This window comes from Delphinapterus leucas, chromosome 17 (genome assembly GCF_059928025.1).
Source record: "Delphinapterus leucas isolate spDelLeu-1000000601 "Yukka" chromosome 17, BTC_Dleu_Yukka2, whole genome shotgun sequence".
NCBI lineage: Eukaryota > Metazoa > Chordata > Mammalia > Artiodactyla > Monodontidae > Delphinapterus > Delphinapterus leucas.
The window spans coordinates 68,057,529-68,081,735 of NC_143145.1; the positions used below are offsets into that span (position 1 = coordinate 68,057,529).

At 39.8% G+C, this 24,207-nt stretch overlaps 1 protein-coding gene and 1 long non-coding RNA gene across 5 annotated transcripts in view; one reads left to right on the forward strand and one right to left on the reverse strand.

Moving 5' to 3' along the window:
* Positions 1-6,032, forward strand: part of JPH1 (junctophilin 1) — a 79,381-nt gene extending 73,349 nt beyond the window's left edge. Inside the window, exons 5-6 of one of the 2 annotated variants that reach the window (XM_022595221.3) lie at positions 3,513-3,608; positions 4,027-6,032. In XM_022595221.3, coding sequence (XP_022450929.1) covers positions 3,513-3,593 — 81 coding nt within the window. In that variant the 3' untranslated portion in view covers positions 3,594-3,608; positions 4,027-6,032. The remainder of the gene's footprint in view (positions 1-3,512; positions 3,609-4,026) is intronic. The other variant, XM_022595220.3, reaches the window with a different exon arrangement.
* The window catches only part of LOC111185561 (uncharacterized), a 187,528-nt gene that overhangs the window by 8,608 nt on the left and 154,713 nt on the right, over positions 1-24,207 (reverse strand). The window contains exons 4-6 of one of the 3 annotated variants that reach the window (XR_002647578.3): positions 6,174-6,325; positions 5,251-5,380; positions 4,291-4,455 (exon numbers count right to left, since the gene is read on the reverse strand). This is a non-coding gene — a long non-coding RNA (uncharacterized LOC111185561). Of the gene's footprint in view, positions 1-5; positions 5,381-6,173; positions 6,326-24,207 lie in introns of those variants that run through there. The other 2 variants (XR_016388261.1, XR_016388262.1) reach the window with 2 other exon arrangements.

Genomic DNA, 24,207 nt, shown 5'->3' on the forward strand with positions numbered 1-24,207 from the left:
GGTTGTGGTAAAGATTAAATGAGTTGATACTTTATAAAGTTCTCAGCACGGTGCCTAGCACAAAGTAAGTATTCCAAGAGCACTGACTGTTACTGAGTTTGTCTTAACACTAGTTGAAGCATAAATAGTTCATAAATATTCCAGTAGGTTTTGACCCACCCTCAGGATCACCCTGGATATCGATCTCCTAGAAACCCAGAGAGACTCTTCTGGGACACAGGCTGACACTTAGGGGAAGGGAAGCCCTGGCAAGGATCACTGTGCAACGTCCCTTCAGTCTGTGACTCCTGTGGACTCAATTCTATGGGATGCCAGAATTTTTTGTAGGATTTTGTGGTGTGGCAGCTTGGCTAGGAGGCAGTAGAGGTATCTTTAGAACCTTATCATCAAATAGGCTAGTGAGGAGTCTTCTCTTTAGGAATCTCAACTCCTGAAAACTACCTGCACTTTTTCTCTTAGCAGTTACACCGATCAGCCTCAGAGTTTGAGATTTACCCGACCTTTCTTCTGAATTGTCGTAAAACCTAAGGCATCCCTATCCCTGTTAGATCAGGTTTGAAACACACACACACATTCAATAAATACATATAATTAAACTTTGCTTTTTGCTTTTTCCATGTTTTTGGAGAGTAAGTTTGAGGTTTAACATAAACTATACTAACTCTGCAGAAAATTCTTCACAATTTTAAATGAGCGATAGTATCTTGAAGAAAAAAAAACTTTTGAGTTAGAACGTCTTTCCATATTTTGACTTCCTGCACTTTATTTTCTAACTGCCTGAAAGTTTCTTCCAAACAAGACTCGCACTTTGCCCTGCCACAGCTTCTTTTATTACACCTGTCCCAGTCCGTCTTGAAAATCAAGACTGATTTTTTTTTTTCATTTTGCTATTTTAAGCTACAACTGGCCACCACAGTCATATTTATGAGACTTCACCTTAAAGCTTTCCACCCTGTACCCAGCCCAGGTATCTGAAGAGCACAGAGGTCACTGACGTCTTGGTATCTGCCTATTAAACATAGCATCCCAGAATTTATTTTTTACCTGGTTGCTGTTTGAGTCTTTTATTGCTGGTTTACCCTCATCTCACTGAGTCATCTTTAAGAATAGCTTTATATAATGGAGCTATACTAGTAGGAGAAATATACATGTATTTGTATATTAGAATATATACGAGAAATACATGTTCAATAGTGTTAGGTATATAAATATATACACACACACAAGCCCAAAATACTAACCAATTCAAAAAGGTTAGATGAATTCATAGAACCTTATGAGGATTTATGAAATGGGAGTTAAAGGTCCAGGCACACCTTAAGTCTTTGAAAGTAGCTTTACTGAAGGTACTCTATTATTCCGCTTTCCTAGCGTCCGTGTAAGTCACTGAACTCCACATTGTATTGCTCTGACCCTGTTACTTTTCCTCATCTTCTTTCATATCACTGTCTTTAGGAATTATGAAAAGAAATCCACTAACCCAAAAGAGTTGAGACGATCCCAAAATTCTTAACACGTTCATGGCAAGATCTAATCAGTTTGTGTAGTAATAGCATTTCCTTAATCTCCATGCTGAGTAATAACGTTGAAAGATCATCTCAATTATTTTCTGAGTTTCCTACATTATTTATATGTTCTAAGTTAACCACGATTGAGGAGTGACATAGGTTTAGAACACAGCTCTACTAAAAGAACCATCGGTCATTATCAAGATTTGATGTTTTTCTGATACTACATATCACAGGATGTAGATGAAAATGCCATTTTAAAGAAGTTGATGGGAAATTATTTTGAAACTAAGGCCTGTGGGTTTAATAGAGATAAAAAGAACATGTAGCTCTGAAGTGAACAGACTAAAGTTTAATCCCAGTTCTAATCTGTTCAAACTGGCTTGAGTAACCTTGGGCAAGACATTTAACCCTCTCGGAGCTTTGTAAAATGGAACTAATAGTCACCGTGAAGAATTAAGTGTTTGTTTTCCTCCCATTTACTTGGGGTTTAGGAACTAGGCTTTTTCTTCTTCCTAACAGTCCCTACCTCGAGGGCACCCATTTTTATTCCTCCTCTCTCTCACCCTGATTTTATTAATCACCCTGTTCCTCATTTAATACAGTGACTATATCAGTTCAACCACCACCTCCATAGCACTTGGAAAAGTACCAAAAGATTGGTTTTCATTAAATATTGGTTGCCTGGATGAATTGGGCAGCCCTCATGTGTGGGTATAGAGTGGTAAACAAGGCAGTGCCCCTGTGGAACTCAGTCTAGGGGGAAAGATGACAGTTAACAAGAAACGACAGTTAAGTGTGAAGCATTAGGGTAAAGAACAGGGTACTCTGACCTCTACCAAGGAGGTTGTGACCTCATCCAGAAAGGAGGTGTCCTTGAAGGATATGAGACTCAAGCCCTAGGTCCTGCGAGATAAGCACTGGACCAGTGGCAGTTCCGGTCTCCCTTGCTCACTTACCCACCCCTCCCCGCAAAAAAAAATCACATCAATACGACATTTGAGGACTCTGACCCAGTTTCACTGTTGTCTCATTGGATAGTCAAATATAGTACAACTGTTTCCTCATCTGTAGAATGAGAATAAAACTACCTACCCAACCTCTCTTATATGGCAAGTTTTAGAACACTTTTTAGAACACTTTTAATGCTACTTAAGAATTAGACACTATTTTAATAGTAAATACCAAGATCGCATCTTTGTAATAAAGATGGCCAAGCACAGGCAGATCTAAAAAGATGGGTCATATAAGGTTTCTTTGTTTTTTTTTTTTAAAAAAAAAAAGTAAATTTTGGGTACCTTGGGCTATGTGGTATTTATTTATAGCAGTATTTGGCAAAATAGGACTCTGATTTGTTAAAACGTAACCTGATTTCTGAAACGTTGTGGCTTTAAGCAGAGGAATTAAAAATTAGACCTGCACAGTAATTTCTGAGAGGGCTCAATTTCCCACTTGCAGCTTTTACCTTAAGGAAGGGATAGTATCCAAAAAGAAAAAGAAAACCAGGGAAAGCAAGAGTCAAAGAACCTCATTTTGAGTTTTTCCTAAACTCTTCCAGAGCAGCCTCATTGTCTGCGGATTTCACTCTCCCCTTCTAACTGCCTTTATGAGGAAATGATTCTTCTTTATCCGACGACTTACATACACCTTAACAAAAATGCGTATCTAATTCCCATCAGTTTTTAAACCCTTAATGGTGAGCTGTGTCTCACCCAGACTGTTGCCCAGTGTTTCGAGGTGAAGTCGATTATTTTTTAAGTCGTTTTTTAGGTTTAATCAAGACTGGATTCATCTTTAAGTGAAAGTTCAGAGATGGCTCCATTTAAATACAGCCTAGCTATTTTTAGTTTATACCTTTTGGAACTGCCGTCCTTCTTCATACCTTATTTACTGCAACTGTGTTGGGTCTTTTTAAATATTTTTGGTAATTGGTTTTGTGAGCTAATTTATCTACTGCTGTTAACATGGAAAAGTGACACTTGTTTCGTTCTATTTCGTTTCCAGGGCCCTAATTCAATCATGATTGTCCTCGTCATGCTGTTGAATATCGGGTTGGCCATTCTTTTTGTTCACTTTCTAACTTGATTGGAATTAGGAAAGGTAAGAACAGCCTTAATTTCTCTCTAAAATCACAATATATAACATTTTTTTCCCCATATTCAAATTTTTTTTTTTTTAACAACTACGTATTGTCCTTCACTTTAATTTTGGCTGTGCCTGAATGTGACCCTTCAGTGAAGTCATGACAACTAGTGGCGGTAGCCCACAGTTCTCTGCGGTGGCGTCATCAGCCCTTTAAATGGCACAGCCCAGTCAGACTCAGACACAGGGAAGCAGGCTTGGAATTAGGATGGGATCACCAGAGAGAGAGAGAGAGAGAGAGATGAAACTTGGGAAATTCAGCCGGAGGACCCGTTCGGTCCCCCCGGGAATGCTTTGGGGTCCTCTGGGAGCTGAAGCAAGCAGCCATGTTGGAGAGCAAAACTTAATAATCATTCTTTTTTAAAATCTGCTGAAGCAGCCCCATCCGGCGAAGTTCTTGGCATTGGCTACTCCATCTGTCCTAGCAGAGTGTGACTAAACTGGAAATGTATGGAGCTGCATTTTTTTTTTGATGGAAGTCAACAGCTGCCTTACTATTTTACCATCTGACGATTCTAGTAGGGAGCTGGGGAAACAAACGACTGCCCGAGGAATGCGGTCGGAGGATTGTGTTGCTGTGGCCGTGGTTCCAGCATTCACTCCTGTCTCATTAGAAGAAGTAGGTAGCCGCATCACTCACCAGTCTTATGCCATGACCTGCTGCTTTCTCATCTCCTGGAACGTCCCGGGAGAGAAGGTTTCGTTGGCTTGTGCACGATTATGTTCATTTCTGCTGTTTATTTAAATCCGATGTATAGTCATCTTCAACATGCGGTCCCAGCTGGCTGAAGCACATGTGTCGCATCTCAAGGAAAAGAAACAACAGAATGCTAGAGAAAATGTGTTTATTTTGATAGCAATACATCATTCTTCGTGTCGTTTAGTCTTCCTAAACCTGTAAAAGGCTATTTAAAAGTTAGCAATTTGAAAGGCATTACACCTACCTAAAAATAATTTAACTTTAAACATTTTTAACACTACTGAGATGAATTATTTACGCACTTAGGAGGTGCTAAATTTTAAAAGCTGAAAGACAAGAGAATTCTAAGAAGTAGAGTCAAAATGTTGCATGGATTGCAGTAATCGGTGTTTAAAGGATTCAGTTTCATTGCTGACGTACTTTGCCAACCAAATAAAATCTTGTCAGTAGCTCTGTTAATTCCCATGAAAGTTAAGCAAGATGCTATTAATAACTGCTTTTTTTCCCCCCCAAACTTAAATTTTTGTTGAATACGTTCAGGTAGAGCATAAAGCTTTGTTAAAATCAGTGCTTCTCAATTTTACGCCTTTCATGTTTTTCAAAGTCCTTTTGTAATTGTATTTCACATTTTAAAGGCTTAGACAATTTTTAAGTATCTGTCTTTTGCAGTCCTTTGTTATTCTGACATAATCCGATTTTTTTGCTGTTTTATAATTTATTCTTTATTACTCAGAAGCATGCTTATTTAGAGAAACTACGTGGTCTTTATAAAAATACTTATTTAAAAAGAAAATCAGGGGAGGTAAGTTATCTGTCCAATCTTGGTAAGACGTTACTGAGGAGAGGGAGCTCTTCCTAAACATTTTCACGATCTGCATGGTTTAATCAGATTCTTTTTACCTTATCTGCTACTGTTCCGACGCAGAAGAGACAATTCCCGTATTAGCACAGGTGTGGACTGAATGCTTTGTCACCTGCAGGGCAGTAACGCAGTGGTGTTTTTCGCAAAAGTACATATATGTTGAGAATCCTGGGTGTGACCAATATGGAATAAAGAAGAAAGCAGAAAGAGAGCAAATGAAAATTACAACTTGTATATTTATTTATTTTTTACATTTTGCTTTGACTTTTAAATTTAGGAAGTATACGTTTTTCCCCAAGAAACGTTTCAGTTCCTGTGTCAGTCTCAATATTCTCACTGCTCCTTCCTCACCCCATCGCTCTTGATGCTGGGAAAGCTGATTTTTTAAAAAAATTAAATAAAATATTTAATCTTAAGTGTTAATTTCGAATGTGTAATGCTTTGGAAAATAATGGGTAACAGATAATAAAGGATATGTTTATAAAGTGAGCATGTTGGTTCCATTTATAAATGTATGTATGATTTATAAGCTTTTTTAAAAACAAAGCTCAAATTGTTGGTATTTTTCTAAAATGTGCACAGCTGTATTTTACATGAAAGGCTCTTTCTAATGGGTTGTTATACTGTACTCTACATTTTGGACAGCACATGAAGTCTGCCAATGTACTTAATAAAACATGACTTTGTTTATTTAAAGTTTCTTGCTGTGAAAAAGAACTCCCTACCTGCGAGTTCCGTTATTTATAATCCTTGAAACCAAAATGTATAATGTACAGTTTTCACAACTGTATCTGCTCTAATAAAAAAGTTGGTTATTAATAAAGTTGCAGGTGTGTTTCCTTTATGAGTAAATTACTGTCTTGAGTTATGTGGAATTTTTGGCTGGTGATGGTGGTGAAAGAAAGATCTGCTGAGAAATTAATAATAGAAATGGGGGGGGGGCAGTGCTCAAAGAACCCACCTGGCAGAAGGTCTTACGCTGCACCATTAAGTTTTTTCTTCGTCTCTTTCATCTTAGGCCTTTGGAATCATTTTGCAAAGTAAGATTCATCGCTCTGCTTTACTGCCTTCGTTAATTGTATTAGTGCCTTATCCCGGGTTTTGAGTCTGCTCCTGTTTTTAAGGAAAACTTAAAGATGAAGTAAGTCTCTCCTGCGTGGGCACTTTTCAGTTACAGTTTTCTGACCATTGTGGCCCAAAGAAACTACTATGTTGCTCTGGCCTCTGCTGCTTAGGTCCAAACTGCAGCTGAATAAACTTGCTTTCACTAGAACCTGCAGCCTTTGAAGCCATCCTCGGTGCTGGCCTCGGCTGGCTCCATGCATCAGCAGGCAGCCTGTGAAGTACAATAAACGGACCTTCTCCAGAACAGCTTCCCACGGAGCTGCCACAGCGCTTTTAAATTCCCAAGTTAGCCACTCCTGTTGAGGGCTGAGGTATCGAAGACCCCCACGTAAGCAATGCCCAGTTATCGCCTCTAGGTGTTAACGGATTTATCAACTCACGTGATTCATCTCCTAGCAAATCCTAAGGGAACAGAACACAGGACAGACTACTCTGGAGCAGGCGGGAGAAGCACAGGGTGCTAGAAAGATTATTGACTCCAGAATCGTGTCCAAACCACGTGTTTTGGTGGCTGAAGCCAAAGCTAGGGTGAAGACCGTGTGGTTGGGAGATCTGGAAAATATTCTGCGTGCCCTTTTCGTACAATAGCTATTCCAAGAGTCGTGGTGAGCAGCTCCCTGGGCTCAACCTGTGCACTCGCAGCCCTCCCCCAGGCTTTGCAAAGCGGTGTAGGCTCTTCTCTCCAACTTCATAGGCAGCTGTGGACGTGGCATATTCTGCCAGGACAGTGTAAAGATCCATCAGGCCGTGTTCGATTATCCCAGCTGTGTCAATTATCTAGGTCCAGCATGTCCTACTTACCCCCAAAGTACCAGAAAGGACTTAGGATTCTGTCGTAGCCTCTACAGGGGTCTGACATATGGGAGTAGGAGAAAATATCAGCGTATATAGAATGCAGTGAATATGGATGAAGTTTTGGCTGTGGTCATGATCGATGGAGGATTCTTCTCTAATCTGTGTCCCTGGTTTCCTCATCTGTAAAATGGGTAGAACCACAGCACTGACCTCATAGGAGGAGGAGATGAGCTTATTTACCTTAAGGGCTTAGTACAGTACCTGGCGCACAGGAACTGCTTCGTACATGTTAGCCTTTACTAACTGGAAGAACTAGGGGAAAATTTAATTCCTGTGTCTCAAACACATTAAAAAATATATAGTAAGATCCCACTAAAGGCCTCTTTATAAAGGTTAATTATGCCATAGGTCATATGATGTTCCTTAGTGGTAGTCATTGAGTCTCTCTCACCGTGAAAATCGAAGGCCACACTTAGAGAGCTCCGTCTCTACACTAAAATGTGATTTTTAATATAGTAGGATACGAGACATTCGCTTTACACAAAGAACTTTCTCGTCTCAGTCTTACAAGGTCCCTGTGAACGATTTCCTGCAGGTAAATGACTTGCCCAAGGTCATGTAGCCAAAAAGTTATGAATATTTGTATCAGAGTCCCAGATATGACTCTAAATGCTGTGCTTTTTCATTTCATATATTGACTAGCATTATTCCAGACTGTCATACTGATCAGCCATGAAAGGGCAGAAAATACGACGAAATTCAAGGTAACAGTGTGGGTTGAATGAGCCCATTTCCGTAAGTTCCTGAATGCTACTCAGCTGATGTAACTATAACAGAGTCTATCAAAAGTTCTGAATAAGGTACTTAAAATCCTAAATGTTAAGTGTATTCAAGTTTCATAACTTTTAGGTATTTAAATAAGATGATTTTTGAACCTTAAAAAGTACTAAATATTATTAATAAACGTTTAGTTCTTAAGTGCTATCTTGCTTGGTATTTTGGAGGGAGAGGCATATTACAAATGAACTTGGTGTGGGTTGTGTTTGAACCTGATCTCTAGGATTAACCCAGAAACTGCACATAGAAGGCCTAAAAGATTTAGATGTATATCATGATGTTCTTTTGAATACTTTATCTTCGTGTTCCGCAGAATTGCCTTGGTATTCTCTCGAATCCCAAGTCTCATTTAGGTAAACTATTAGTAGAATTAACACAGAAAGTGAGGGCCAGAGGTTTGGTCAGCTGGTGATTGATAAGGCTGTCTGCTTACTGTGGTGAAGAGTATTATCCATCTTTGAAAAGAATTTTGGAGAGAGGGTGTGGAGGCAGAGATAAAATCAGTGGAAGATGACTACAACGTTGATGTACAAGTCTTTCCTTGTCTGCACTCTTGTCCCAAGCAAACTCATTCATGAAATAATCAAGAACAATACTGAACATTCAGTGGAATTCATGACGATATTTGCTTCAGGGTAAGCAGTGGAAGAGGGCTTTAGTTTAAGACTATATGTACCACATTCCTGCCACTTATTGCACGTATTTGAAAGAAAAGAATCTGATAGTTAAGTATCACGTCCCTAATTCAGTAAAAATGGAGGCAAAAGTGAGAAGCCACAGAGTCATCTAATGTTCTCATGTTCTAGGCATGTTTTAACAATCGCTCTGACCACTAGACCAAATACCTAGAAATCAGGTAGCTGTTTCTGAAGGTGATAAAGGCCAAGAAGATGCTCAAATGTAGCATCATTGTGGAGCTAAGGGGTGGTGGACCCCATCACCTAAGAACTAGACGTGGCATTTGAAAAGCAGTTTTAAATCGGGTAATTGAGCCAAATAAAAGGAGAGGTTAGAAACCTACAAATCCATACAATATTCAAAAGGATAAACAAGTATCACTTAAGTCTGTCGTTACTCATCAATCCACTGAAACCAAGCAAGAATTTGGGAAATAATCTCAACACAAGAAAGCACTAAAGAATGAAACATATTTGTGCTTCAAATAAAAGTTTGGTGTTAACTACATCCAGCTGGTTTTGTCAGGATACAACAAGTAATGTGAGGAATTCTTAATTTTTTTTACATTTCTCATTGTGCACTAAGAATATTTCCTTACTTAGCAATTTGGCTTTCTTCTATTAGAATTTTTGTGCATTGAATTATCTTTCCATTTTTTTCTAATAATCATGTCTATTTTTTCCTTCACAAAAGAGTATTACTAACCAGAATAGATCCTAGAAGACTATATGTTTAAGTTTTTATTGGTTTACTCTATAAATTTTCCTGTATTTGTGTTGACTTCCAAAGACTACCTGAGTAAATTATAAAGGAAGTACTCGAAACCTATTTGCTGCCCTGCTCCAGGCCCTCAGGAGTTTTCACGCTACCAGTGTGTTCAGTACACTGCCCAATGCCCTGTGCCCCGGGAGTCCCCAGCTCTCCATCTCGCCTAATCGTAGCCTGGCTCATCAGGCTCCCCACACCAGGGGCAAGCTTAGACACACACAACGCACCAGTGCAGTTTGACAAACAGGTCAACTTATCTGAGGATGTTAATTCAAATAGAGAAGCACAAGAAGGCCTCAAAATCAGGCACATCACTTTCTCAGATGCAGTTTTATGAAACCAGCGACACTTCGTTTTGAGTCATCCCCATATCCATAGGATATGCCAACACCAAACATCTCATGTCCATTTTGGGACCCTCTAAGGATAGTTTTGGTGTCTGTAAAATGGGGACAATAATATCTGCCTCATAGTGTTTTTGTAAGAATCAAAATAGGTAATTTCAGTCAGGAGAGGTTACAAGAGGTTAGGAGGTTAGGAGAGGCACCTGGTAGACTCTCAACATATAGCAGGTACGATTACACTTAACACTTTCACCTTTCTTAGCAATGTTTACTTATTCCTTCATTAATAAACTTCTAGGCCCAAGATGGACTCTTTTCTTGCCAAGGGTACCAGTTCAGCAAACCAAAACGTAGATAACTTTCTAGTCCCTGCTCTGCCTGACCAGAAACGCAATATATACAGTCAGCCAATCAACCCCCAAACACCAAGCCAACCTAGACCTCCTCACCCCAAACAAAGTTGACTCTGTGGCTCCAGCCAATTAGATATGTTCAATTTCTCTTTTCCTTGTTCTTTATTCTTTACCCGATAAAAGCTTCCTACCTTCTGCCCCACTTTGCAATTCTCCAAAAGAAAACTATGCCTCATTAAGTGTAAAATAAAGTTTGTTTGTATCACCTAAATTATTTTCTTTATTGTTCATGATTACTCAATTCATGTTTGTTTACATTCACTGAAATGAAATTCTTTGGCTATTAAGTATCAGGTCCTGCCCGAAGGAATGTATCTGCATAGAGAATCAGTTGTACTTTAAATCACTTAAATGAGCTCCTTAGGAAAAGCAAAGGGCAGACAGTTAAAAATCAAAGCTTATAATGATCATCAGAAGGTTTACTGGTGAGTATCGATGCGTCTCTCCTAAGAAGCTTAGGATTATTTCATAATACGGAACACTCATTATATACACTAGGTACAACTATTCATTAGTGTCTATTAATCACAGAAACTTTATAATAAAAGATGCAGTTAAGGCGCACTAGAAACGAGCTTGCCAGAGGCTTGCCAGGGTGATGACACTCTTGGCTGTAGGAGCCAGCTTCCTGATCCATGTAGAGCGCCAAGATTTTCACCGATACACAGAAGTGTGTTAATGGGCCCCGCTATTATGTTTAATCTCTGTGGTTATGAACATAGGCAAGTGGCTGTGCCTTTAAATTAAAATATATTTAATCAGAAATAATAGCATGGCAAAAACAGCATCACGTCAGATCTCCCAGAGCTCAGTAGTTAGTGTAGCATCGATTAGTTTATAAGTTCTGTCATTAATATTTATAGAAAAAGAACGGAAAAGAGGGTAGGAAGGTATCTGCTCTAAGCCGGTGGATAGCCACGTCCAGATAGCTTATCTCAAACCCTGCATTAAGCTAAAGGTGGTTGCTTTTCTCCAAAGGGTAACAGGAAACAGTTCTCCTTCTTGAAACACTGTATTCACTGTTTTAAGGAAAACCTCACATTAGATGAAAGTCACCTTCTGGGACTTTAAATAGCTTTTATATCATTAAACACTTTTTTTTCCCCTCTCACCAAATCTCATTCTATATTTACCACAGCAGGAAGGAGACTGGCAGTGGTTCTTAAACTTGAACGAGCCTTAGAATCAGCTGGATGTCAAACGCTGCTGAGTCCCACAACAGTTTCTGATTGAGTAGGTCAGGGTTTCTGCATTTCTAACGTGTTCCCAAGTGATGCAGATGCTGCCGGCCAGGGGACCATACTTTGAGAACCACTGCTGTATGTAATCAAGCACTACACATGTATCAATCACCAACTACAACCAAGGCCCTTGGCTTGGCTGTGTGTGTGGTGTGGCAAAGAGAAGACAGAAGAGTGAAAAAGAATACATGCATACCTAATGTGTGTATAGCAATCATGTTATTTGATCCTTAAAACAACTCTGGGAACTACAAAGCGCTCTCCCCATTTTGCATACGAGAAAACCAAGGCCCAGAGGGGTGGAGAGAATTGTTTAACAAAACACAGCTGATAGAGAGCAGAGCCAAGACTCCCAGCCAGGTGCCTCTGGCTCCAAGTTCTGGATATCCCTTCCCCTACATCTCAGCGGCTCTCTCCTCTGGCCACCAAGAGATTAGAACACAGGGCGCAGGTGGAGAGCCCTTCTGGCTGCCATCAGGCAAGACAACATTGGAGGTTGAGTCCTCAGGATTAGTTGGGATGAAACACTGACGTCTCAGGCATTTTCTGTTACATGAATGAGAGTCATTCTCAGATCCATGTAGTAGTTTATCTATAGATATATCTCTCAAACCAGATATGAAATTGGACCTCATTCTCTAAGATTTGCACGCTCAGAAACTTCCGTTTTATCAGACAGTGCTCACATTTGCAAACTACGCATAACTCCCTCTGTCCATCTGTGTAGACTTTCTCCCCTCGTCTTAACAGAAGAATAAAACTACGCAGTTAAAGATGATGGCAGTGTCTGCACTTAGAGATTCCGTCATGTCCAGCCGACCTTCCTCAGAGACCACCAGGCTAGAAGAGGAAGCTCAGTTATCAGAGAGAAGACAGATATTGGCAGGAAGCGGGGGGTGGGGGGGGTGGTTAGGAAAACATCCTGATCCTTATTTTTTGTCAGGAGATGTGTGTAGGACTTAAGAAATCAGTCCTACAACCAGCGTCAGACAAGCCTCCTATCTGCCTCTGAGCTTATTTTCAACATTAGGATTTTCCACAAATGGCAAAAATAGACAATACGCAGAAGGGAGAATATACGCTGTCAATAAACATAAAAAGATGCTCAACCTGACGGATAGCCAGGGAAATGCAAATGAAAATAACGAGATTTTTAAAAATCCCGTGCCTGCCACATCGATTACATTCTTAGCTGAAATGGAAAAAGGGCTGGATTTGGAGGCAGCACTGGCTCTCAAGTCCAGATCTTCTTTACTTTCCAGCTCTAGGAAGCTTTCCCGGGTTCCATGGAATGTCCCTCCTCAATAACTCCAGACCACCTTGCTTGACTCTTAGCACTTCATTGCATAAATCATCTGGTTTTCAAATCTGTCTCTACTACTAGGCTGTGCGCTCCTCATGGGTGGGGAATTTGTCCCATGTCTCTGCCCCAACAGTGCCTGGTACACATATATGTCCAATAAGACTGATAAGTGAATTAGTAAAACTGAAATCACCTTGCCCACTTGGGCAACTCACAGACTAGTGTAAGAGAGCCATCTTCCACAACTTGCCCTGAAGAGATCACTCCCCCCCCTTTTTTTTTGTCTTACAGTGTTAATATTACTATGCTAAATGGGGGGGAGGTGAATATTTTGTGGAAGAGTAAGAAGTTTCAGATGGTTTTAGAAGTTTAGATGTCCCTCATTTCCATTTGGCAAAAACTATGGCTGAGTGCCTTTGTAAAGTTTGCTAAGCAATTTGATGACGCTTCCAAGAAAACCAACAGATCATCTATTGGTTAAGAAAATGATTTCTAATCAACAGGTATGAAGTTTCAGTAAAGCAAGACATTCTAGAGATCTGCTGTACAACATTCTATCTGTAGATAACGATACTCTATTTTACACTTAAAATCTATTAAGAGAGATCTTACGTTAAGTGGTCTTACCACAATAAAATGATTTTTTTAAAGTGTTTCTTAACACCTTGAACGTTTTTCAGACATTAAGATAAGTGGATGGCAGAATGGATGCTGGGAGCTCATTCGGAGAGAAGAGTTCCTGATTCCTTATTTACCTTAGAGTGGCAACTGTGGAGGTGAAAAGAAATGGACAGATTACAGCAACGCTGAGGAGATAGAATTAACTCGAAGTGGTGTCCGATTGGGTGTGGAGGTTGAAGGAAAATGTGGATTCAAGAACGACACCGAGGTTTCCGGCTGGAGCAGTTGGGTGCTTCTTAGGCCCCTTAACTAAGACAGGGAAGGTGGGAGGAGGAACAGGTGTGCACAGGTAAACTGAAGACACTGAATTCAGTTTGAGATCGGAGGTGTTTTTTGGTGAGACAGGCCAAATGGAGAGAACGCCATTGGGTGTACAGGTCCAAAGTGCAAGAGAACGCTTTGCGATCAAGATACGTACTGAGCGTAAAGGGAAAACATCCACTGATATGCAATCATTTGCTCTTCTCTTTACAAATTATTCTACCTATTCATTAGAGTAGGTCCCTCAACAAGACTACGTTCAGAATTTTTTTTTATTGTGGCAACACATACATAAGTTTACCATTTTAACCATTTTAAGTATACAATTTAGTGGCATTATGTATATTCACATCATTGTACATCCATCGCCACGATCCATCTTCAGAAGATTTTTTAATTGAGATATTTAAAATTTGCCTCCCTTCAAAAAAATAACTATTTTGTCATTAATTTCACTAATTTGAGGTTTCTTAAATACAAAGGTGTTTCAAGTTACCATAACTTGTTTCATCACTGAGTCTGAGGTCCCTGAATATCACATCAAATGCACAATTTTTAAATCGATTCTGTAACAAGGAATTTGATGACTAAACCACTATAAATATCTGTGAATGCTTAAGCTATCTTCCATGAAGGGTCAAGAAAGTTTTTCTTTATAAGGAGGAGCCTAGGCTTTGCCACCGAGTCCAAGGGCAGTAAAGGGGCAGCTGCTAATCACTACTGCACAAGCCCCTTCCTGCACGAGGTGGAATTGGCTTCTTTGTCCACCTTCCTGTTGTTTCGGCTTCCTGTGCAATTGAGCCCGCTGCTGCACTCACAGATAAATTTAAAAAGCAACAACAAAAAGCAATTTAAATTTAAAGTCCACCAGTCATTTTTAATCATTATATAGAGAGCGCTACTATTTATTTACTGAAAGTTAAAAAGAGAAAAAAAGGAATGAAAAGAAAGGGAATTAGGCTTCTGCAGGCCCTAGGATACCAAAAAGGCAAAAATATCTCTTCTTCTAAAATGGTCTTTCATTTCTCTTATCCCCTAGAAAACAGAGAGACTACCTACTTACCCATGAACATATCTACTGATCTACAGTTAAATAATAAATCACTGGATAAACCAGAATTTTAAGTTGCCAAAAACCTTATTCCAAAAACTCAGCTGCTTAAAAAATTTCCCGGGCTTCCCTGGTGGCGCAGTGGTTGAGAGTCTGCCTGCCGATGCAGAGGACACAGGTTCGTGCCCCGGTCCGGGAAGATCCCACATGCCGCGGAGCGGCTGGGCCCATGAGCCATGGCCACTGGGCCTGCACATCCGGAGCCTGTGCTCCGCAACGGGAGAGGCCACAACAGTGAGAGGCCCGTGTAACACAAAAAAAATAAATAAATAAAAAATTAAAAAATCTCCCACTAGGGTAGGGAATGATTATCAGGCAATCTTGTTCCTCCTTGCCAAATTTTTGCTTTCTTGGGCTTTTTTAATCCTTGGAGGTGGCCATGTGATCTAATTCTGGCCAGTGAAACTCTGCTGAATCTTCTGGAAAACTTTTTGCTTTCCTGATAAAAAAAGATACATAGCAGAGAACTCAATGGTGCTGCAACATGCACTTTTGTTCTTTCTTGGGTGTAGATGTGATGTTATTTGCTATGGCAACCATATTGCAATCATGAGGGAACAAGCATAAGAACAAAAACTCAACAAGAACAGGGGAGCAGAAAGTTGGAAAGAGCTTGGATCCTTAATAACACTGTTGAACTTTTCTTGTTAAGTAAACAGTAAATTTTTATTATCATTTAATCCCCATTAAAAAATCTCAGCTACTATTAAAATGGTAGCAAAAAATAATTTCAACCTTACATATAGGAAAAGATAAAGTTGACAAAGGTTTAGCTACACTCACCAAGAACGAGGACTCAAAATCAGAAGTGAAGGAGAAAACCACTGATACCACAGAAATACAAAGGATCATAAGAGATGAAATTTATATGCCAATCATGAATATTACATGCCAACAAATTTGACACCCTAGAAGAAATGGATAAATTCCTAGAAATATACAACCTACCAAGGCTGAATCATGTCAAATTAGAAAACTTGAATAGACTGATTATTAGTAACAAGATTGAATCAGTAATGAAAAACTTCAACAAACAGAAGCCCAGGGTCAGATAGCTTCACAGGGGAATTCTATCAAACATTCAAAGAAGCATTAATACCAATCCTTCTCAAACTCTTCCAAAAAACAGGAGATGAGGGAACACTTCCAAATTCATTTTAAGAGGCCAGGATTACCCTGATACCAAAACCAGACAAGGACACCAGAAGAAAAGAAATTTATAGGCCAATATCTCTGATGAACATAGGCACAAAAATCCTCAACAAAATATTAGCAAACAGAATTCAATGATACATTTAAAGGATCATATGCCATGAGCAAGTGGGATTTATTCCAGGGATGCAAGGATGATTCAACATCCACAAATCAATCATTGTGATACACCACATTAACAAAATAAAGGATAAAATTCATATGATCATCACAATAGATACAGAAAAAGCTTCTGACAAAATTCAACATCCATTTTGGTAAAACTCTTAACAAAGTGGATATAGCAAGAATGTACCTCACCATAATATAATACAAGGCTATATATGAGAGGCCCACAGCTAACATCATACTCAATGGTGAAAAGCTGAAAGCCTTTCCTCTAAGATCAGGAACAAGGCAAGAATGCCCACTTCTTGCCACTTTTAATCAACATAGTATTGGAAGTCCCAGCCATAGCAATTAGGCAAGGAAAAGGAATAAAAGGCACCCAAACTGGAAAGGAATAAGTAAAATTATCACTGTTTGCAGATGACATATTATATATGGAAAACCCTAAAGATTCCACCAAAAAAATGTTAGAATAAATTAATTCAGTAAAGTTGCAAGGTACAAAAATCAATATACAAAAATCTGTTGCACTTCTATACACTCTCAGAAAGAGAAATTAAGAAAACAATCTCATTTACAATTACATGAAAAAGAACAAAATTCCTAGGAATAAATTTAAGCAAGGAGGTGAAAGAGCTATACACTGAAAACTCTAAGACACTGATGAAAGAAACTGAAGAAGATGCAAATAAATGGAAAGATATTCTGTGTTTATGGATTGGAAGAATTAATGTTAAAATGTCCACAGTACCCAAAGCGATCTAAAGGTTCAATGCAATCTCTATCAAAATTCCTATGGCATTTTTCACAGAAATAAACAATCCCCAAATTTGTATGGAACCACAAAAGACCCCAAATAGCCAAAGCAATGTTGAGAAAGAAAAACAAAGCTGGAGGCATCACACCCCTTGATTTCAAAGTATATTATAAAGCTATAGTAATCAAAATAGCATTTTATGGCATAAAATCAGCAACATAGATAAATGCAACAGAATAGAGAGCCCAGAAATAAACCCATGCATATACGGTCAATTAATTTGAGACAAAGAAGCCAAGAATATACAATGAGGAAAGAGCAGTTTCTTCAATAAATGATGTTTGGAAAACTGGACAGCCACATGCAAATGCATGAAACTGGACCACTATCTTACACCATCCACAAAAATTAACTCAAAATGGATTAAAGACTTGAATGTAAGACCTGAAATCATAAAACTCTTGGGAGAAAACATAGGTGGTAATCTCCTTGACATCAGTCTTTGCAATGGTCTTTTGATTTTGGCACCAAAAGCAAAGGCAAAAATTAAACCTAAAGCAAATATAAACAAGTGGGACTACATACAATTAAAAAGCTTCTGCACAGCAAAAGAGACCATCAACAAAGTGAAAGGCAACCTACTGGATAAGAAAAAATATTTGCAAATCATATATCTGATAAGGGGCTAATATGCAAAATATATAGATATATCAATTCAACACAATAGCAAAAAAAAAATCTGATTAAAACATGGGCATAGGATCTCAACATTTTTCCAAAGATGACATACAGATGGTCAACAGGTATATGAAAAGATGCTCTATATCACTAATCACCAGGGAAAAGCAAATCAAAACCACAGTGATATATCACCTCACACTTGTTAGAATGGCTATTACCAAAAAGATAAGAAATAACAAGTGTCGACAAGGATGTAGAGAAAAGGGAATCCTTGGGAAGTATTGTGGGGAATGTAAATTGGTGCAGCCACTATGGAAAAAAATATGGAGGTTCCTCAAAAAATTAAAAATAAAACTACCAATTCCACATCTGGGTATTTATTCAAAGAAAACAAAAACACTAATTCAAAGATATATGCATCCCTATGTTAAGTGCAGCATTGTTTACAATAGCCAAGACATGGAAATAAACTGTCTGCCAACAGATGAATGGATAAAGAGATGTGGTATCTATATACATACACATATACATACAGTGGAATATTATTCAGCCGTAAAAAAAAGAATGAAACCTCACTATTTGCAACCATCACGGATGGACCTTGAGGGCATTATGCTCAGTGAAATAAGCCAGACAAAGACAAATACCTTATGCTTTCACTTATATGTGGAATCTTAAAGACAAAAACAAAACCCTCATAGAAACAGACCAGATTCGTGGTTACCAGAGGTGGGGGTGGAGGTGGACAAAATGAATGAACAGGGTCAAAAAGCACAAATTTCCAGTTATAAAGTAAATAAGTCATGGGGAATATTATGTCCAGCATGGTGACTATAGTTAAGAATACTATCTCATAGTACATTTGAAAGTTACAAAGAACAAATCTTAAAAGTTCTCAGAAGAAAAAAAAATTGTACCTATTAATGGTGATGAATGTTAACTAGACATATTGTGGTGATCATTTCACAATACATATAAACATCAAATCATGATACTGTACACCTGAAACTAAAGTTATACATCAATTATAAATCAATAAATAGCTAAATAAAAATCTCAGCTGCAAAAAAACCCCAAAGTTAGCAGAAGGAAAGAAATAATAAAGATCAGATCAGAAATAAATGAAAAAGAAATGAAGGAAATGATAGCAAAGATCAATAAAACTAAAAGCTGGTTCTTTGAGAAGATAAACAAAATTGATAAACCATAGCCAGACTTATCAAGAAAAAAAGGAGAAGACTCAAATCAATAGAATTAGAAATGAAAAAGGAGAAGTAACAACTGACACTGCAGAAATACAAAGGATCATGAGAGATTACTACAAGCAACTCTATGAAAATAAAATGGACAACCTGGAAGAAATGGGCAAATTCTTAGAAATGCAAAACCTTCTGAGACTGAACCAGGAAGAAATGGAAAATATGAACAGACCAATCACAAGCACTGAAATTGAAACTGTGATTAAAAATCTTCCAGCAGACAAAAGCCCAGGACCAGATGGCTTCACAGGAGAATTCTATCAAACATTTAGAGAAAAGCTAACACCTATCCTTCTCAAACTCTTCCAAAATATAACAGAGGGAGGAACACTCCCAAGCTCATTCTACAAGGCCACCATCACTCTGATACCAAAACCAGACAAATATGTCACAAAGAAAACTACAGGCCAATATCACTGATGAACATAGATGCAAAAATCCTCAACAAAGTACTAGCAAACAGAATCCAACACATTAAAGGATCATACACTATGATCAAGTGGGGTCTCTCCCAGGAATGCAAGGATTCTTCAATATATGCAAATCAATCAGCATGATACACCATATCAACAAACTGAAGGAGGAAGACCATATGATCATCTCAATAGATGCAGAGAAAGCTTTCGACAAAATTCAACACCCATTTATGATAAAAACCCTCCAGAAAGTACGCACAGAGGGAGCTTTCCTCAACCTAATAAAGGCCATATATGACAAACCCACAGCCAACATCGTCCTCAATGGTGAAAAACTGAAACCATTTCCACTAAGATCAGGAACAAGACAAGGTTGCCCACTCTCACCACCATTATTCAACATAGTTTTGGAAGTTTTAGCCACAGCAATCAGAGAAAAAAAAAAATAAAAGGAATCCAAATTGGAAAAGAAGAAGTAAAGCTGTCACTGTTTGCAGATGACATGATACTATAAATAGAGAATCCTAAAGATGCTACCAGAAAACTACTAGAGCTCATCAATGAATTTGGTAAAGTAGTATGATACAAAATTAATGCACAGAAATCTCTTGCATTCCTATATACTAATGATGAAAAATCTGAAAGCGAAATTAAGAAAACACTCCCATGTACCAGTGCAACAAAAAGAATAAAATATCTAGGAATAAACCTTACCTAAGGAGACAAAAGACCTGTATGCAGAAAATTATAAGACACTGATGAAAGAAATTGAAGATGATACAAAGAGATGGAGAGATATACCATGTTCTTGGATTGGAAGAATCAACACTGTGAAAATGACTATACTACCCAAAGCAATCTACAGGTTCAATGCAATCCCTATCAAACTACCACTGGCATTTTTCACAGAACTAGAACAAAAATTTCACAATTTGTATGGAAACACAAAAGACCCCGAATAGCCAAAGCAATCTTGAGAAAGAAAAACAGAGCCGGAGGAATCAGGCTCCCTGACTTCAGACTATACTACAAAGCTACAGTAATCAAGACAGTATGGTACTGGCATACAAAAAGAAATATAGATCAATGGAACAGGATAGGAAATCCAGAGACAAACCCATGCACATATGGTCACCTTATCTCTGACAAAGGAGGCAGGAATATACAATGGAGAAAAGACAGTCTCTTCAATAAGAGGTGCTGGGAAAACTGGACAGCTACATGGAAAAGAATGAAATTAGAACCCTCCCTAACACCATACACAAAAATATACTCAAAATGGATCAAAGACCTAAATGTAGGGCCAGACACTATCAAACTCTTAGAGGAAAACATAGGCAGAACACTCTATGACATAAATCACAGCAAGGTCCTTTTTGACCCACCTCCTAGAGAAATGGAAATAAAAACAAAAATAAACAAATGGGACCTAATGAAACTTAAAAGCTTTTGCACAGCAAAGGAAACCATAAACAAGACAAAAAGACAACCCTCAGAATGGGAGAAAATATTTGCAAATGAAGCAACTGACAAAGGATTAATCCCCCAAATTTACAAGCAGCTCATGCAGCTCAATATTAAAAACACAAACAACCCAATCCAAAAATGGGCAGAAGACCTAAATAGACATTTCTCCAAAGAAGATATACAGACTGCCAACAAACACATGAAAGGATGCTCAACATCATTAATCATTAGAGAAATGCAAAGCAAAACTACAATGAGATATCATCTCAAAGCAGTCAGAATGGCCATCATCAAAAAATCTACAAACAATAAATGCTGGAGAGGGTGTGGAGAAAAGGGAACCCTCTTGCACTGTTGGTAGGAATGTAAATTGATACAGCCACTGTGGAGAACAGTATGGAGGTTCCTTAAAAAACTACAAATAGAACTATACGACCCAGCAATCCCACTACTGGGCATATACCCTGAGAAAACCGTAATTCAAAAAGAGTCATATACCAAAATGTTCACTGCAGCTCTATTTACAATAGCCAGGACATGGAAGCAACCTAAGTGTCCATCAACAGATGAATGGATGAAGAAGACGTGGCACATATATACAATGGAATATTACTCAGCCATAAAAAGGAACGAAACTGAGGTATTTGTAGTGAGGTGGATGGACCTAGAGACTGTCTTACAGGGTGAAGTAAGTCAGAAAGAGAAAAACAAATACCGTATGCTAACACATATATATGGAATCTAAAAAAAAAAAGAAAATGGTCATGAAGAACCTAGGGGCAAGACGGGAATAAAGACAGAGACCTACTAGAAAAAATAGAGGACACGGGGATGGGGGAAGGGTAAGCTGGGACAAAGCGAGAGAGTGGCATGAACATATATACACTAGCAAATGTAAAATAGATAGCTAGTGGGAAGCAGCCGCATGGCACAGGGAGATCAGCTCGGTGCTTTGTGACCACCTAGAGGGGTGGGATTGGGAGGGTGGGAGGGAGGGAGATGCAAGAGGGAAGAAATATGGGGACATATGTATATGTATAACAGATTCACTTTGTTATAAAGCAGAAACTAACACACCACTGTAAAGCAATTATACTCCAATAAATATGTTTTTAAAAATCTCAGCTTTTCTTATAATGAAAGTAAAAGAAAATAATTTCAACCTTACGAAAGTATGAAAGAGATTATCAACCGTATTCATGCTTGTCATTTGTATCTACTCTGAAGAATAAGAGACCGTTTTCTAAATCAATTCATTTCTGTGCTTGGTAAAGTCGAACCCCTTTAATATCAAAGGCCTCAAGAAACACCAGTGTAAATTCTTGAGTCCTCCATGGGTCTTCCCTTCCCCAACCAGCTCAGCTAGAATTGTCCTCTCTCCTCTACAGGATGATCTCCCTGCTACAGCCTCGTAAGTTGTGCTAATCAGACTCTATCCAGTCGCTACCATCGGAGTGTGATGTGTGCTGGCCTACTGTAAAGGCTTCGTGGTATTTTCTCACTCCATTTATTCTTTGCAACAAAAAACTCTATGAAGTGGTCATTGTCATCCTAGATTTTACAAATTAAAAACCGACAACAAATCAGACTTGTCTATGCAATGGTTTGCACACAGCTAGTAGTAACAGAGCTAGAATTTGAAACCAGATCTATTTTTGAAGACTGTCTCATCGGGTTTGTGAGAACTAACTTCCTAGTTTCTTTTCACAGCTTTATCAGCCACTATTCCCTCGGGGCTGAAACCGGACTTCTCTCTGTTGGAGCTGCTGTTAGCTCCCCCCACTCTGCCTCCCGCTCGTCTCAATGATCCTCTCTCCCAGTCTCATTGCCACCCTTCCAGCTCGGCTCTTCATGACCACTGGCTGGTCGGATGGATGACAAGAGCATCCGAACCGGCCTCTCTGCCCCCAGTCTGCCCTTTCTATCGCTGCTGCTAGGACTCGTCAGAGGTACAAAAGCCAAAGCTTTCTCCAACTTAGCTCTGAGCCTGTGACCTCCTTATTAAAGAATGTACACCAGCTCCTTCACTGCCCTGAAAATGAGAAGAGACGGGGAAACAAGCCCCCGTGCATTCATGGAACCAGGCCAGACCCTTTTGATACAAGGTTCTCGGCATCTGAAGAATTGTCAGAGGATGGTATATGGGAGCCAGTCCCCTGCTGGGTCTTGACTCTCCAACTGGTCAACACTTGGCCGTGAGAACTTGGCCAGAGAAGGAGCAGAGAGCCACTCAGAAAACTCACTGGAAACTGTGTGTGTGTGTGTGTGTGTGTGTGTGTGTGTGTGTGTGTGTGTGTACAGCCACAGGCAAGACAGGCAGCCTGGAGAGATTTTGTCAGGCATGTGCCCTCCTGTCACTAGTGTGCAAGAGGGTCCTGGGGTCCCTGAGTTCCAGGAGCTGCTCAGCATCAATGGGGCACCCACAGCCCCAGCCCATCAGACGTTCCGGCTTCATATCGACACAACCTCATGCTGCTGTGCTCTACTAAGACAGCGCTTCCGAGGCGGAGTCTCAGTTTTGCCATTTAGAATTTTGTATGCATAAAGCTTCTTTCGTCATTCAAACGACAGAAAATCAATCCCAATGGAACTCTCCTGGTTGGAGATTCGCAGATGCTGGGTTCTCTATTCTGCTATTAGTGATCTTTTCGAGCAGGTATTTTTTACATCCATCAAAAAGTGGGCACAGGTTAGAAAGACTGAGACCGCTTAGGTGTCCTCCCCAGGCTTGAATTTCCCTTCCCACTCAACACGGAACCCCATTCTCAGCCAGTCCCTGCTAACTAGCCTCTCCACGCTCTGCTCCTCTCTCCATGCGACAGAGCAGCTGCAAAGGCATTTAGAAGATGGTACCGCCCCCACTGGACGCTCCTCCCATGCCCCTGAGCATCCCCACCAGCCACTGTCTACCACCCACACACACTCAGCTCTGTCCCACCAGGCATTAAGGAATGTGTCCATCCCAGACAAGAACTTTAAGGGGGTAGATAGAAGGTGGGGGTCAGGGACAGGCCCCAGGTCCTAGAAGAGCACACACTGGTGGGCTCTTGGGACCCATCAACCTTCTACGTTGATCTCTGCCCTCTCACCACACAGCACCCAGGGAACGTCTGAATCACGTAGACTCAGCTACAGCCCAAAGCTACGAGTTATCATCTGAACCCAGATGTCACAGATGGGGTTCTCCAAGAAGCCAGCGGGGACAAGGAATAGCAGGCAGATGTCTGCTAGGGATGCTCTTGGGTCAGCACCTGTGGAAGGACCAGGAAAGGAGAAGCAGGAGAGGGAGGGGCTGAGCTGTGATGCAGCCCCAAGGAGGACGTCAGTGGATGACCCTACAGAGAGCTCGGGGGCTGAGCTAACCTTCCAAGTTGCCCCAGGTTGGGGAAGAGGACAGGTCTATCACCCGGCCTTGGTCAGTCACTGGGCAGGGACTTCCTCTGGAAGGAGATGGGACCCTGAGTGAGTGAGGCAGTTCTCTTCAGCTGAGGCAATCCCCAGAGGGTGACAGCTGAGGGCCATCTTCCTGTAGCACGTG